Source organism: Pezoporus wallicus, unplaced genomic scaffold, assembly GCF_028554395.1.
Source record: "Pezoporus wallicus isolate ANWC-B61680 ecotype Strahan unplaced genomic scaffold, APGP_CSIRO_Pwel_v1 contig_8488, whole genome shotgun sequence".
NCBI lineage: Eukaryota > Metazoa > Chordata > Aves > Psittaciformes > Psittacidae > Pezoporus > Pezoporus wallicus.
In genome coordinates, this window is record NW_026641095.1 from 181,404 (window position 1) to 198,680 (window position 17,277).

The following is a 17,277-nucleotide window of genomic DNA, read 5'->3' on the forward strand; positions in this document are numbered from 1 at the left end:
GTGGCAGCAGCCAGATCCTGGCTTCTTCTCTGCTGCACTGTGCTGCCCGAAGAGCTCTTCACCTGATGGGCAAAGACATTCCAGTGGGGCTTGCACTGCCCAGCCCAGCTAATTCCACCGGATCAGAGGGGAGGGGAGGATTTCCCCATTGTTGGAAATGGACACGTGTATGTGTTAACATTAAACAGTGTTGGTGGCAGCACGGGGTTTCCTTTCCTACCTGCTCTAATGAGGCAGTCTCTCAAGGCAGTGAACATGTGCATCCTTCTGTGCATTCACACATCTCCCAGTGGAAAGCTACGAGGCAAAGGGTTTGCCACAAGGATTGGCAAACTCTGGAGGAAGGGAAGGGCTCCAGGGCCCAGTCAGGCACATCCACACCACCTACAACGGGGCAGAGGCTGGGCTGGCTGGTGGCAGGGGACAAAAGGGGGTGGCTGATGCACAGCCACAGAAGCAGAAACCCACCCTGAGCTTCCTGCAGTTGTCTGCTCAGCTCTTGTCTCTTTAGAAGCAAGCAGCACGACCTGCACTGCAGGGGGGTCTCCTTCCAGGCATGCTGCTCACACTGCTACCTTGTGCCGTGGAGACAGAATCAGCCCTCTGATGTATCTGGCAGGGACCTGTGAACTGACATTTATAGCTCTTGGTCAGTGATCAGTATTTACTCATCCAAGTCTCAGGAGGCCTCTGGCAGCTGAGAAAGGGGTGAGGAATTTCAATAATCCTATTGAAGAGCAGAGGGATGTGTTAAAAAGAAAGGGAGAAACCCAAGGACATGCCATGTCCAGGGCCCGTTCGCATGGGCAGCCATTCAGGAAGGCAGGAGCAGATGGAAGCTTTAAACTACGGAGCTGTTTCTATCTTGTTTTAAAACTCAGATCTTTAATTGTGCAGAGTGATAAACCTCAAGTGTGAGAAAGGAAGGGGAATGGCCTAGAAACGTGGAGAGGGGCTTTGCACAAGGGCCTGTAGGGACAGGCCAAGGGGAATGGCTTGAACCTGCCCGAGGGGAGACTGAGATGAGCTCTTAGGCAGAAGTTCTTTTGTTGGAAGGTCCCTTCCAACTCAAACCACTCTGGGATTGCATGGATGCAACAGCATCTAAACCCCAGCTACATCTGCCCTGGAACACACTTGTCTTAATACTGAATATGCAGAGCTCAAACCAGTGCAATGAGGTTTCTGCCCAGACCATAATGAGAGAATTCAAGTGGAAGCTGTTTCAAACAACCCCAACAGATTAGAACCAGTGAAGGGGCCCAAATGAAGTAGTACACATGCAGGTCACATCACAAAACTGCTGCCAAGTTCTCTAATGGCCCCAGGGAAGGCTGGGATGAGCACCATGCCCTTCCCACTTGTAAAATGAAGGGGAAAAATCTCTTCCCCAGCAGGCTTTGAAGCTAAAATAGGGTTGGCAAAAGTCTGGGGTCAAAGATACTGCAAAACCCCCCACAGGAATTCTTTTATCAACCACAATCCATCAATTCTGGTGAAAGAAAGGGACAGAGTGGATGGAGATGCAGACACCAGACACCACCCAAACACCATTATAGCCAGAGGAGAATAAAAAGCAGGTGCTCAATAGCTTTGAACCAGTAATAAAACATTTACTAGAGCAAGCAGAAAGTAAATGCACAGCTGATAAAGAAAACATCACAATGTCACCAAAACCTGACAGATTCCAACCCTTCTTTCAGTAGAAACAAGACAGGGGTGGGTGCTGCCATGTTTCAACAAAAGATTTCCTGCCTTACCTTTATGGTGCCAACAAAGAGTTAAAAAAGGGATAATACACACAAGGAGTTAAAAACTGTCAAGCAGGATTTTACAGTTTTAACTACATGTGTCCAATATGGGGCGAGAGCCGAGCTGTTCCACTTCATCAATCGCTTCTCAGGTTCTCCCTGAAGGCTTCTGAGAGCAGCAGGTCCCTGAATTACTGAGGGAAGCCTCTTCACTGAGCTATACTGCATGGGGGGCACCAGCCTTGGAGTAGTGTGGCTGTATTGGATTCCCTTTTTTGTCTTTAATTTGAAGAAAGCACTCAACCCTCTCATAACAGAGGGTGCACAGGCACAGCAGAGAGCCAAGTTTGCTATGCAGGCTTCCATCAACGTGAAGGGTTGCAGGAAAGAAGAGGTTCTTTAGAAGAATGAAAGACCTGGGCAATGGGGTTGGGATTGATGTACTGACCACAGCCAAGCCAAGGGAGTCCAGCCTGCACTAGAGGTGAATTTGGGGTTTGCTGGGCTGGAGAAGGAGCCTTTGAACAGCTTCTTAAAAAACCAAAAAACAAGGAAAATCAGCTTCATCCCACCTTCAGCAATGCAAATTGATGGATCCTTACGTGATGGGATGTAAGGGGCAACCTGGAGGCCAAATTATGTAGGGATAATATGGGAAAACAAGAGGCTGGGGAAGAACTTACCACACTGAACACACTGCTGAGAGAGCACTGTTTACCAGGTGGGTCCTGAGCATCTCTAGCTGTTACTTTTTAAGTGTGAATGCTGGTTAAGAAAAGGACTACTTTATACTTGTAGGGACAACAGTTTCTTAATGTTCCAAGGCCATGAAACAGCTTCTTTCTTGGCAAGATCTGTTTAACTCCAGCAGTCACTTGAGCACTGAATGTTTAAAGCAGAACCCAGGGAGCTTTACCAAAATGATTTCTCTTGTACTAAAGCATTGTGTGTACACATCATTAGAGAGAAGCTGTTTGCAGATGTACCGGCCCAGACTTGCACGGGGGGTGTAGTTCGTATGGTTTCCTTCTCCTCCCCCAGCATCTCAACCACCACTTACCAAACCCCCCCCCAAAATCCTCTGGCAAAAGGCAACACCACCTGCAGGGACCCCAGGCTGGGGCAACACCAGCTTTTAACTGTCCCACCGGCTCTTCTTCCGCTTTGGGGGCTCTGGGACAGCAAACCCATCTGTTTTGTTGTCTCGGTTGGCGGCCTCCTTCCTGTTGTCACCATTCCTGTTCTCGTTGTTCCTCCCCTCGCTGCTGTTCCTGCTGTCACCGTTATTGCGGTTCCCGGCACCCACATCAGTGAAGTGCCGGCTCTCCCCGTGGCGATGGTTGTCGCCGTGGCGGCTCTCTCCGTGGCGGTAAACGTCACTGTGGCGACCGGCTCCTTCCCCGTGGCGCTGCACGTCGTTGTAGCGACCACCCCCCTCTCCACGGCGCGGGGCTTCGTTGTGCCGACCGGGCCGGCTGTCGTTGTACCGTTCCCTGACCACGCCGCCGCCGCCACCGCCACCACCACCACCAGTGGTGGCAACACCGGTACCGCCGCCACCGCTCTCTCGACTGTTGGTGCTGGCACTTGTGTTGTTGAAGCCCTGTCCCCCGACGCTTGGGAAGGTGGGAACGCTACTCAAACTCCCCGTGCTGGTGAAGCCTGGCACACCCTTTGCTGCTGCGGTGGCTGCAAGTGGGCTCTCAGGGCTTGCAGTGTTTTGCTGGGCTGAACTCGTCGGTACCGAGTTCAAGCTCCCGGCGCTGGTCCAGCCACTTGCCCCAGCAGCAGAGCTACCAGTCTTTTGATTGTTTAAGCTTGCAGCAACAAAGTGGCTCTTGTACTGGGACTGACAGAAAGAGGCAGGGAGAAAGAAACAAGAGAGCATGTTTGCCTTGGTACTGCAGCACAAACCACACAGTCGTCATGCACACACAAGCCCATCTTGAATTCTGGGGAACTCCTAGGAAAGAGTTCCTATAAAGAGTCAGTCTTGGAGTGATTACACTCCTGCTGTGCTTAAAAACACAGAATTACTAACAGGCATCTGCTACCAAACCACAGAAACAAGGGGACTGCTATGTTTTGGGGTTCATTTTCACACTGAAGAGAAAGAGTTTCTCTGTTCCCCATTCCTTTTGACTGCAATTACACTATTGCTGCTAAGCAGTCTAAACAGGCTCAAGCCTAGGAGCAGGATCCACAAGGGGAAGACAGCAAAGAGGCTGCTGATAACAAAGTTTGGCAAATTAACCTTGTGCAGATGTGTTCAGCCCCACCTGCAGACTCATTCTGCTACTTTGGACTGCAATGCTGAGCACGTACTCCAAGCAGAGGAGACGTGGCCGCAGCTACAACTGCCAAACTCAACTGCCCTGAAACCAACAGGGTTTCTGCATTTACAGGGGAGAAACAATGTGGTTGCCTTGAATCATTAGTAAAGTTTTTCCATGATATGTCCTATCCTCTTCAGTTTGAACTTGGAGTACAAGTGCCGGAACCTACCTGAAAAGCTGCTTTCATTGCCGTAAGCCTGTCTCCCATTGCCCCAGTGGATGGCTTGTACGCCTCGTAGTTACTCATCACGCTGTTGTTGTTTCCACGGTCCTATGCAAAAAGACAAAGGGCAACTGGAGAGGTTCATCCAAAACACACTTCCAGGTCAATCATCCTCTGAGCCGACGCGGCTCTGCACTCAGTATGTCTGCTAAGGATGAGAAACTTCTGGGGAGCACTGAGCAGCAAAGCTCTTTGCCCCATGACCTGGAGGACAATGACAGGCTGCTCTAAGGTCTCCACACAACAATATAACCTCACTTCCCAGCTCCTTGCAGTACAAGCAAAAGCAAAACGCAACCAAATGAGGATTTTCACAGAGCTCATAGCCAAGACAAGGTGAAAAAGAAGTCATAGGAGCTGTGACTTGTGGAGAGATGCAGGACACGATGTGTTAAACTCTGTCCCCACGCACATTGGTCATAAGCTGGTTTCCTACCACGGACATACAATAGTACAGGTTCCCAATGCTGCAAGATCTTTTGCTGCCAAGAATCTGCCTGGAAATGGTTTTTGAAGTAATTTATTAGCATTTATTTTGCACTGGCAGTCTATTTTGGGAAGGATGTCCAAACCTTCTGGGCAGCTCTTGAAAAGAGGGTAACACCACAGGGGCAGTTTCACTTGGGATGTTTCTGATACTAACTCTAGAAGACTCTGAGCTATGAAAACCTCTGAAAGCAGAGGCTATACTCCAGAACTAAGATTTTTTACATTAAAGACTTGCCAATACTAAGTGTAAAAGTTCCAAGAATCTGCAACCAACTTCTTCAGCATCTCTACTTACAGAGTTTTCTGATCCCAGACCAGGACGTTCACGGTATCCTAAGCCACCACCACCAATATTCAGCTTCTTGCCTTTTCCTCCTTTGAAACGTGATTTTCGGAACCATGGATTCTGTACAAGAGAAGGACAAATCTCAATACAAGGAATAAGAAGCTTCATAAATGCCTTTGCTCTCTTGCAGCTCCACAAGGCAGCAAAAGACAAGAACTCTGAGAGCCGACAGTGGCACAAACACAATTGCTTCAGCTGTCACACCTATATATAGTGAGCCTGCCAGGCAGCCCTGCCAAGCAGGTACACAATGATCAAGCAACAACCATTTCACAGAGTGAATGTCTCTGTAATTATGTTCTAGTTTAGCTTTCAACTAAGCTGCATTGCCCAGGTGCCTGCCATAAATCCATATTGAAAATCCAACTGTAATGAGATACTGGGGCTGGAGTGCTCTGCTGGCATCAGCCAGATCGCAACTCCTAATTTCACAGGCAGTGCCGGACCCCAGAATAGATTACATACTGCATTCCAAAACCTTCATGTCTTCATGGAGTCTTTCAAATGCCATTAAGAACACTAGAAAGCCTACTCAAAAATAGGATAGACCACCGAAAAGTCATTGCTAACACATGATGGAGCCAGAAACAAGTCCCTGAGCTCCTGATTTTGTGCCAATCACGAAGGGAGCCTTGCTCTACTCAAGAAGTTTTCCTTGCTCATACCTGCATTGCTAAATCCAACAGTTCCTTGGAAACATGCTGATTAGCCCCTTCCAGGTTCCTGACAAGATCACCAGCGAAGTTACTGTCTTTGGGAGTCAGCAGAGTGTAGGCAACTCCCTTCTCGCCCGCTCTGCCGGTGCGACCGATCCGATGGGTGTGGGTATCTATGTCTCGAGCCACGTCGTAGTTGATGACAGTCTTAATGGAAGGAATATCTAACCCACGAGCTGTAATAAAAGGCAACATAGCGGGAGGTGTGATGATCCCAAATTAACTCAAAGCAATGCCATTCATACCAGCATATTACTTCATTCTGCTCCAGCATACAAAAGGAGTTTGCACGGGAACACACCCCACATAAGACACTCTTCACAGGCTAAAACTCCCAAGTGTAGCAGTATCTCCTCTAACAGTAGTAAAAGTTACACTGATTCCCTGGGTCCGCAGGGTTAGGGATGGAAAAGACCTCTTTATATGACTGTTTTGCCACTGAAGAGAGAGGGATTTATTAAAGAACACTGAAATTCACTCTTTGGTCAGCTAAACATCTGGGTGCAAAAGCTCTTCTAGAGAAGGCTTCAAGCGCGTTCATCTCTTCTTCATTCAAGCACGCATAACGTGTCAGCTGATTAACAAAGAGCAACTACTTCCTTAAGAAACTGCTTTTTTTCTTTCTGTATAGTACAAACTGTCAGATTGTAATAGAAACATCATCAGAAGACTTCAAAAATAATTCCCCCGCTAACACTGTGTACACCTGAAAAACATCAGAAACACAGTGCCCAGCATGGGCAGAAGCCAGCCTTGTTGCTTTCCACTGATGTGTATTGGCCTTGCTGCCCGTATCCACAACTTGTAGGAGCTACTGCTTCGTAGAACATCACCTACCTGCCACATCAGTAGCTACCAGTATCGGGATCCCCTTCTTCTTAAATTCTGAAATGACTTTATTCCTCTCACTCTGGTCCATGTCACCATGAAGCAGTCCCAGGTTATGATCCTCCTGCTTGAGGTTATTGGCCAACTCTTCTGCATTTGCCTTCTTGGTGACAAACAGGAGAACACTGCCAGAAGACGTGAACTCCACGAGGCGTCGAGTCAGCCAGTTCCACTTGCTAGGGCCAGAGGGGAAAATCTCCACAATTTGAGTAACATCTTCATTGGCCTAAGGGAGGAAATCAGACAAGATGTAATGCAGGACAGGAAGGACAGTGTGGCAAACAAATGCAGAATGAAATGAGGAATTTCAACTACATGTGAGAAGAAACAGTGGAGAAACAGGGGAACAAAATCCTTCAGAAGAGATGTTAGCTCTTGTCTAACCGCTGACCACTTCTTTTTCTCAGTTCAGGTAAGGCAGAGGTTAAGCCTGAGAGATGCAAAGTGCAGTCTTTGACATGATGCAGTTTAGCACCTTACTGAACTAAAGGTGGGTACTTGCAATTCAGGTGTTCTTGGGACAGATGCTATTAACATCTGAAATAGACTAAGTAAGAGCAGGTCCAAGATGCAAAGGATGCTCATCAGTAAGAGTTACTCACATGGCCATCAGAGAAAGTACTCCTGCAAGCTGTGACTTGCCATGGGATCAGGAAGGGGGGAGGCATAACCAGACTCCCTATACACTCTGTACTGCAAGTAACACAAGTTTCTCTAAAAGATTTCATCTTTACACATTTAAACATGAATTATTTCAAGAATGATGCTCTCAGAGTAATAATTTAGATCAGGGAATAGAAACCCTCTGATTGAGCTGGGAAAGCTGCTGCTTTTCTTATGCAAAACATAGGAAAAACAGTTTCCCAGAAGGAAGGGCCTTCATGTAGCCATTAATTTGTTGGTAATGAAGGGACAGGTCAACATTCCTGATTGAGAAAAAGTAAAATTCAGAGAGATGGTTAAAAGAAAAGTGTTCTGAAGGTCACCTTGTGAAATTTCTCAATAGTTTTCATGTATCAGAAGCAAAGTTTCTTCACAGCAAGTATACATCTGCTACTTTATCAGCTTACTACCAAATCCCTCTCCTGCTAATAGATCAGCTGCTACTGTCAAGCAAGCCTAGAATCAACATTCTCATGTGAACCAACTGAAAGACATTACAGTCTGAGATCCAAAGCCTTCACTGCAAAAGCTGCAATTGCTTGATTTATACTTTTGAGACAAAAGAAAAGGATATACCCATTGATCCAGCCTAATAAAATCAATCCCTGCATTAATGTTGCTCCACTCCTTGATGAAACCTCCCATCATTACAAGGTTCAGAAAGGTCAATACCAAACACCAACCTTTACTATTATTTGTTAAGCATAAAGTAGTTACTCTTCAAGAATGACTACTGCAGTTTAACTTCAATTTCAGACAAGAGGAGCAGAAGGCTTCGTTTCTCTGCTTGATTCAGAAGTATCATGGAATTACCTCTCCAATGTCTCCCTGCACAACTCGGATGGGGTCGATCAGAATATCCCGGGCCAATTTCTCAATCTTCTTACGGAAAGTGGCACTGAACAAGAGGGCTGAAAGAGAAACAGTATTTGAACTCCTTGAAAAAAACAGCTTCCTTTCAGAACTGTGGGCACAGAGCCTGTCAATGAGGACCTGCAGGACTGTACCAGATGTCAGGGATCTGAAGCTGTCAGTCTGCTTTACCAGTTCTAATGAAAATAATCCACTATTAGAATCCCTCAAAGTGCAAACACATTTCATGGCACCAGAAGTAAGATGTTAGTAATATGTGGCACTGCTGTGAACTTGCTTTCACAGCAGCTTAGAACACGGGCTCTCAAAGCATATGAATATTCACTCAGCTGATCATCTTTTCTCTGAGTGAAGCGTGCGGAGGGGTTACAGACTGATGAACCGTGTGGTTCAGTGCCCACACTTCACAAGTGCTCCCTCCCAACAGCCCCCACAGAGAATAATACCAGTGTACTTTCGAGACAGTCTCATTGTGTGGCTGTGTCTAGCACAGGAAATCCCAGCTCTGTTCCAGTCCTAACTGGCAGCCACCAGCCTCCTTTGACTCTCAGGAGTTTACTTTGAGACACGCTTCTACTTACTCTGCCTGTCAGGACGGACGTGGTTTGCGATGGATCTGACCTGATATTCTGGAAAGGAGAGGAAAAACCCTATGGTCAACATTTTGTGCTCATTGATGAGTAGAATAACTCAAAATGCAACTTCATTCATGCAATTTGAAGTGCCCAAAAGTTATTCAAGCAACTCCAAGATAAAAATCAAGGGTTTTGAACTTGGGCATCAATAGGACTTTGCTGATCTCTTAATAGCAACAGATATTAGACCTTTAAATATGAGCTTTATCTATAAAGCATTTGCTTAATGTATTTACAGATACATGGAGCTACAGGAGTTACAAACTGTCCTACAAAGCTGGGAACTGGACACTGCTGCTTTTCAAAATAGGGACCTTTGTTCATTACATACCAAACCCCATATCAAACATTCTGTCAGCTTCATCAAACACAAGATAAGTGACTCTTTGAAGGTTTGTAGCTTTCTTTTTCACATGATCAATCAAACGACCCTATCAAAAAACAAAAGAAACAAGTTTTTAAAGCGTGTTTAAGAAACTCTTTCCTTTCCTTCAACCATGAGTTGCTCAGTTTTGTCCAAGTTCACAAATAGTTTCTGCAATAAGCAAAGCCAGACGACAACTGTGCTCATTCAAATCCCTGGTTCAGCATGAACACCTGTTCTGATTCAGTGTTTCAGCCCTTCACAGGCTTTAAACTGATTCAGGAAGATGGCAACTCAATTTCATTACACTCTGGGTATTTTTTTCATGAATTTAAGGCTCAGCAAGCAGAAGCTGGTACCATGCACAACTGACACTAATTCAAGCAGATCTTGCTCTCAACACCTGATAACCTGCGAAGAACCTAAATTTCAGTGATTAGAGAATGAATGCTGCATCACCAGTGGCATTAAAAATCTGTCTCAGCTTCAGTTAAGCAGCAAAAATGGTCCTGTGTGTATACAGGTACTTACTGGTGTGCAGACAACTATCTCTGCCCCCTCCTGGAGGGCTTTGGCTTGCTCCCACATGCTTCCTCCTCCATACACAGCTACAGAGCGCAGATTATATGCCTTACCAAAGCGCTTACATTCCGAGTGGATCTGAGGATTTTAAACAAAGCACATCACAGTTCATGTTAGACAGATCTGAGAAAACCTACCCTGGAAATACAGTCCAGCTCCTGAAATTCACTTTGCAGCCTAATAACTTAATATAACTTCATGAAATTGTTCAGAAATCCTCAGGGCTGAATAATAATTTCCAATAATTTGAGAAATGTACTTAGGCATCCACTGGGAGACTTCAAAACACTCTTCCAATACGTAAAGGGGCCTACTGGAAACCTAGAGAGGGGGGCTTGGGACAAGGGCCTGTAGGGACAGGCCAAGGGGAACGGCTCTAACCTGCCAGAGGGGACACTGAGGTGAGCTCTTAGGCAGAAGCTCTTCCCTGTGAGGGTGCTGAGGCACTGGCACAGGGTGCCCAGAGAAACTGTGGCTGCCCCATCCCTGGGAGTGTTCAAGGCCAGGTTGGAGGAGGCTCGGAGCAACCTGCTCTACTGTGAGGCACCCCTGCACATGGCACGGGGTTGGAACTGGATGATCCTGAGGTCCCTCCCAACCCAAACCATTCTGCGATTCTAGATCCAGCTGTAATTTAAACTGCAGGCTCTATCCTTTTACACACACAATTTGTGGCAATGAATCCACAGTATTCTTCATACTTAGGCTGTATGGCACACATATACTTTACTACACACCTACCTGTTGGCAAAGCTCTCTGGTTGGGCAGACAATGACTGCAATGGGACCATCCCCCGGCTCAAGCTCCTTTTGATCCATGATATGAATCAGCATTGGCCAGATGAAGGCTGCTGTTTTTCCACTTCCAGTCTTAGCTATCCCAATCATATCTCTGCCACTTAGTGCAACTGGAACACCCTAAAAATAAGGAGATTCTAAACCCATATTATGCCAACCATAGCACATTCTTGCGTATGTATCACATGAAAACTCAAATAACAAGAGGAAAACACACTGCAGAGGAGTCACAGCAACATTCATCAATACTTACAGTTTCATTGCCAAGTTTATATCTGAATTAGACTGTTTTAAGGGCTGGAAGCTATTTTTATGTTATCACTGTTAGGGTCCTGTATGAAATCAGTGTTTGGGCACAGTACAACATCCCAAGGATACATTTACATGTACACAAGCACAGCTTGTCCAGCTGGAACACTGCTAAAACCAAACTCTCTGAGCCTATTCTTTCTGTAGTCCTGAAATATTCAGCTCATGCCTAGTAAAATACAAGTCATTCTTTGTGACAGCTTTATATAGGAAACTAGAATTGCATACATCCTCATATGGACCACGGGACCTTTGCGCTGTGTTAGTTCCCTTTAGATGTTAGAGAAGCAACAACACTCACCTGACATTGTATAGGAGTGGGCTGGGTATACTCAGATTTCCTAATTTGATGCATAAGCTGCTCATCAAACCCAAAATGAGCAAAACTACTGCCAGGCCTTGGAGGAGCAGCACCAGAGACCTTAGGAACAGAAATACATCATTGTTCATGAACAGCAAGAGAAACAAAATATGAGGAACAAAGGTGTCTCTGCCTCTGAAAATGGCTTTTTACTTTTTGAATAGAGGTAAGTTCAAGTAGGTGCAAATTCCACGTGTGTAAACAGGACTTTCAGTTACAAAAATAGAGATAAATTGTCAATGTACCTAAGTCACTAACAGCCTCTCTACCTCCTTGTATAACTGGTGTTCTTCGCCAGGTAATTTCCTTCATAGAAAGTTGCCACACCAACATGTCACAAATGGCACATAATATTCCCAGTTTCCATTCCTAGCTCTGGAGTTCTTTAGTCCAAGCGTAACCATGCAACTGGCAAACTGCAGTACCCACTCTGACAAATCCGGAGAAGACTTTCAAGAACTGCTAAGGAAAATCAAGCTCCCTTACATCAAAGCCACCGAAGCTGGCTGAGAGGCTGGAGTTTCCTGGGAAAATCTTCATTAAAACCATTAAGACAGCCCCAAACAAGGAGTTAAAAGGTCCCAGGAGGACAGTTTTGTGACCAGCTTACCCGGAGATTTAGCTTATGACGTAGCTCTACCACTTGCTGCGGCGTGAGACTTGTGATCTCCTCATGCTCATCATAGAAATTCTTCTCAAATGGTGGATATTCAATCTGCAAGAGTAATTAGTCAGTTAGTCCAGGATCCAAAATTCTCCCTCTTTCCACTTAGTTTTGGTGAAGAAGCATCCGCTCCCTCTAAAGTTCTTAACTGTCTGCAAGAACAGTGAAGTCATACCAAGGATCTTTAGTGTGACCTGAGGCATGACACTGAACTATGAGAAGGATGGAAGCATATTTCAATCTGCTTCTGAGCTCCTACTTTCTAGAATGGGATAAACTTCCTTCCTACCTCTGAGTGATCAATAGGTGGAAGAGGGTCAATGATTTTTTTGGACGGTGCAATTGGATTCCCATCACTATCATACTCCAGGTTATCCTCTTCCTCTTCTTGCACCACACCAGCAGTGGGGTTTTCAGCCATGTAGCGAAAATAAGCTTCCTGCAGCAAAACAGATCAGTAAAATCACATACAATAGGATGCAGAAACACTACTCCATTTGTTTAAGTGATGTATACACTAAATAATGGCTGTTTGCTTTCACACCCACCACTGAGGAAAGAAACCCACATTCGCTAGAACTGATTCTTCTCATAAATACCAACACTTATGCCCAGAAGGACAATATCACCAATGAAGAAAATAACTACAGTGTCAGACCACAAAATGCTTTGAAAAACCAAACTTCTCTTATGTGTCTGCTTAACAGCTCCTTCTACAAAGACTTGTTATGCTTTAACAACAGAAGAATCTATTCTTTTTCCCACATGAACATAGTACAAACATGCAGGTTTTAAAACGGAGAACACACTGTTACTAAGCATATGACATTCACTTCTTTTCCTATGCCAAATACAGGTTCCCCACTTTCCCTAATTAGACTTTAAGAAATGAAAGTGTTATCTATTTTTCATTGAGTCAGTCAACAGCAAGAATCCTTCAACACCAGCCCAAGTTAGAAGTCACTGTCACCACTGTCCCATGCCATCCTTACAGCTTACAAACACTGAATCTCACTGGCTCACCAAGACATTCTCAGGGAGAAAACATAACTCACTCCACTGCCAAGCGGATATGAAAAATCAGATCTTTAAGGCAAGGATCAATTACTGGTGCTTGGATATACTCATCCGGGGTTTTAATTTACACAGCAAATTAGCACTCATAGATACAACGCACCTGAACAACAGCTGTTTCCAGGTGCAAGTCACCCTTGCTCAAACTTCAGTACTCACTAAATTGGAAGCAAAGGGCCAGAGGCCAGACAACCCTTCCACACTCTGTGTTACTGGGAGTAACACAATAGCTGTTAATTACAACTTAGTCTTTTCTCTTTGTTTATTACTTCTGTTACAGTGATGCTTATAATCCTCAATCAGAGCTGGAAAATAAACTGAATAAAGAGCAAAAAAACCCTGATCCTTGCCCTTAACAGACATGAAATTTCACTGCAAATAGCCTCCACAGTTTAACAGCATCTCTCTGATGCTCCAAGTTAGTGAATTCTAATCTCAAATTTGACAAGATACTGAAAAACCTGTACAGGAAGTTGAAGTTCAAACTGACTGGAAAAATTCTTCTTAAACAGAGTAAAAAAAAGAATGAAATCAGCTCCTAACATTCTTCTTTTTTTTAGTGAAACACCTGGAAGGGTAGAGACAGCAGGGCAAGCACTACAGCTTCCTGCTGAATTGTCCAGATACTGCGCATGACACTGGAGTTGTGTTTGTACCTAGTAGTTCTAGATTTGGGGAGGGAAGGGAAAAAGAAAACAAAACAACAAAGAAGAAGATAGAAAGACTGCATAGGAACTCACTTGGTCATCTTCCTCTTCAATGTCATCTCGAATACCCCTGGAAAAACAAGCGGAGAAAAAAAAAACTTCCCTGCAAGTGTTCCATAGACTCAGCTCCATACTTTCATGTGCTAAGTGCTGAGCTCCATCCTTCGTGGAAGACACAACACTAACAACTCAGTAACATTTATAATCCCAACCCATGGAGTTTGCATATTTGGTGCCAACCAGAACAGCGACCCTGCAAAGACTTCTTTTACTTCTATTAATGAGACTGAAAGATTAGGACTCCGTCTTCCCAGTAGAAGCCACATCAAAGATCATCCTGGTCTAAGCTCTTGATGCTACGGAAGTCCCATAACTGAAGAGGAATATCAGCCAGGAAGTGCCAATCCAGTTCAGAACTTCCCCAGGTGGTCATTTGGATCCGGTGTTCTGTTTCAGGACCATGTATAATCTGATCAACCCCATGCAATGCAAGTTCTACCAATGTATCTGACATTTCTATCAAGAATCAATAGCATCATTATTTTCCTTGGTCAAAACAGATAAGCTTCCAAAATGTAAACTGTTTTTAAAGTGCAAGTTAAGTTATTCCCAATTGTCACATGCTACCCAGTACCTCTGCTTTACAGGGAATCTCTTCAAACCTAGTTTACAAGAATCTCCAGTACTAAAGGTACAGCAGCACGGAGTTATTTTGTTCACAGACATGCAAATTTAAAGTAAACCATGCTGATCACTGCAAGGATGTGGAAAGAAGAAAAACCTATTTCAGGCTGCTCTGGAAGGCTGTACAACGTGCTGCTCCACTTTGGGTGGCCTAGAAAAGCTTCTCACGTGAGAGAACTCTCAGTGTTGTTACATTTTACTGTAGGATGCCACTATGGATTCTTCCCTCCTGGTATTCAATTTTTACTGCTCAGAACTTTATCCATGGGGGATATCATGTGCTGGTTAATGCTGGTTACTTGGTGTACGTTATACTGGCTACAGAACAATCACCATCAACAAAATGCATTGGAATTCTCTTAGCACCACACAAGACACGGGCAGGCATGGGAAGTATAAAAGAGAACTTACTTAGCATTCTTTTTTTCCTTGTCTTTATCTTCGAGTCTCTTCATGTCTCGAGCAGCTTGATCCTAACAGGTCATAAAATGGCAACATGTTAAAAAGACAAGACGATGAAACTTGCAAGGGAAAAATGTTCATATGTAACTAGACCATCATGCCAGAGACAACACTTTTTGGACTCAAATTTCTCTTGTTCCATATCCTATCATGCTAAATAAATCCTCCTCCTAATACCTTTGAAATCTCTATACTTGTAAATTCATGGCATTGTTGTTGAAAAAATGCATTCTCTGCATTCCTCCTGAAAACGCTGTGCTCGAATCCAGCTAATAACAGAACTGTAGCTTAGAAACAGCTCCTGAGAAATACAAACCCCTTCAGTTTGGGCAGTGAAAAATGCACAAACCCTTCATTTCACAGTCAGAGACACACGAAGCTCTTTGTTGTATTGCTTGGACATGCTCTAATTCACATGGCACCAAAAGGTAACTGACATCCTGAACACAGCTGCCAAAGGCAGGAGAGACATTTGCTGCTCCTGACAGGGGAGAAGTAAGGCCACATAAATGAATAAACATTTCAGGAGCCAGGTCTTGCCTCCACTTCAGCCATGAATGCCTCCAGAGGATCATCATCGCTGTCAGAGTCTGCTGATTTGGAATGAAACTGCTGGCGAGTGGGGGAATTCTCTGCAGGAATGTATGGCAAATCCACATTGCTGGAATCTTCCTCTTCATCTTCAAAGTACCTGAAAAGAAACGAACAATGGCCCAGTCAGCACATGGGTGGGTTAAAGCAGGTGATCTCTGAAGGTCCGAACCCAAACTAGTCTATGGTTCCATGGTCTACAGAACTGTGGTGCCACCTCTCACGGTTTTCAAGTCAAGATTCCTACACAAAGATGGATCATACCAGCCAGCAGATACACAGGAAAAGATATTGAGATTTACAACCATTCATGTTGGAGGCTAAAAGAGGTGGCAGGGCAATGAGATATGATGAAACTGGTCTTCTGGAGTGGCTCTCCCAGGCTGGTACACACAGGAGGTTTTTCTGATCTCCCTCCTATTCAACACATTTATGCAGTTAACAGAAGGGTCAGTAAAGACTTGTGGAGCTGAATGTTTCTCTGTACAAAAGACACCCAAATTTATCCCTCTTGGCTCCAATTCTGAGCATACCAGAGTGTGAATAAGATTGAGCTATGTTCTTAGAGAACATACTCACAGCGCTCTGTGGGCTGCTGTAGTCATTTAGTTCTATTTAGAGGCAAGGATGTGTTATTATTCTCATTTTACAGATGATGTAAAGGGTAAGTCATTGGCCCAGGGTGATGCCAAAAGTCTGCTGCAGAGCAGGGACTGGGTTCCTGCAGGCAACCAGCTCCACTTTCCTTGACACTGCTGTTGTAAAGCTACCAGTGTTCTGCAACACCATAAACCTCATAAATGTCCCAGAGACATTCCCTGACTTTGGAAACTTTCAAACAGCACAGTCTTGAGCTGGATAAACATAGCAATAACGGGACTTACGCATTCTCTTCATCAAAGTTGGCTCGCTTTGACCCAATTTTGTAGAAAGAAGGCAGCTGAGGAGGTACTGATTTTGCAAATGCAGCAGAAGAACCGGCTGTTCCAAAAGCACTGTGAGACTGCTGAGAGAGCTTCGGCTCCTCCTTCTTCCCAGGTGTTATGGCAAAGCCACCAAACCCAAAGCCTCTCTTAGTACCAGGTCCACCTTTGTTCCAATTCATGATGTCCCCAGTGTGTCTGTTAAAACCAGAAAAGACAAATTAACACTCTGCTTTAGGCAGTTCTAGATCTGTCACCGTTTTTCTTGGATTACTTCAGGCATGACAGACACTTGTGGAAATGTGAATGATGAGTTTGACCTCTTTCCCAAAAAGCATTAGGCTTTGGTCTTGTCTTGTAGGTATAAACGTATCCACAGTTGTCTTCCAAAACAGATTGTGTCCCTCAGAGATTACTTCAGCATATTTAAGATGTTGCCTATCTTCTCTGTTTTGCAACCTAAACCAAACAAACCCAAGGCCAGAACTTTGAACATCAGGAGGGACAAGAGATGAAAATGCAGCTCAGTACATACTCTGCATGTCCTTACAGTCCTGCCCTCAAGTGTTTCATGGCTTCATAAACACCACACTACTGCAACCCAACAGCTCTAGAAAACGAGCCCTAAGCAAGCCTCTGCTCTGAGACAAGGCATGCTTCTGCCAAAGTCAGCTTCCTCTCCTCAAAAGAGCACCTTTAGCCACAGGTATGTTTTAAGTTGGATGAAGAGAAGGCTGAACTGACAGACTAAGGTGTACCCTTCCCACTGCAAGTAATTTATCTCACTTGCATGGTCAAGTCAGTTCATCCCTTCAAGGCAGCCAAAGAGATTATGACA

At 44.7% G+C, this 17,277-nt stretch overlaps 1 protein-coding gene across 1 annotated transcript; it reads right to left on the reverse strand.

Moving 5' to 3' along the window:
• Positions 1–1,592: 1,592 nt before the first annotated feature.
• DDX42 (DEAD-box helicase 42) lies at positions 1,593–16,675 on the reverse strand. The gene is made up of 17 exons (XM_057421981.1): positions 16,401–16,675; positions 15,466–15,616; positions 14,875–14,936; positions 13,813–13,849; positions 12,288–12,437; positions 11,945–12,049; positions 11,275–11,394; positions 10,608–10,784; positions 9,816–9,944; positions 9,252–9,351; positions 8,867–8,914; positions 8,226–8,323; positions 6,699–6,975; positions 5,811–6,037; positions 5,095–5,205; positions 4,257–4,358; positions 1,593–3,600 (listed from the first exon to the last, which is right to left on the reverse strand). The coding sequence occupies exons 1-17, from the start codon at positions 16,619–16,621 to the stop codon at positions 2,887–2,889; spliced, it is 2,829 nt and encodes a 942-aa protein (XP_057277964.1). The 5' UTR covers positions 16,622–16,675; the 3' UTR covers positions 1,593–2,886.
• Between the last annotated feature and the right edge of the window lie 602 nt (positions 16,676–17,277).

Excerpts from the sequence above, each read along its gene's own strand:
- DDX42 (XM_057421981.1), bottom strand. The coding sequence starts at position 16,621 with ATGAATTGGAACAAAGGTGGACCTGGTACTAAGAGAGGCTTTGGGTTT. Across the intron at positions 8,324-8,866 it reads CGTCCGTCCTGACAGGCAGA|CCCTCTTGTTCAGTGCCACT; the intron begins GTAAGTAGAAGC and ends TTTCTCTTTCAG. Across the intron at positions 4,359-5,094 it reads GTCTGGGATCAGAAAACTCT|GACCGTGGAAACAACAACAG; the intron begins GTAAGTAGAGAT and ends CTTTTTGCATAG.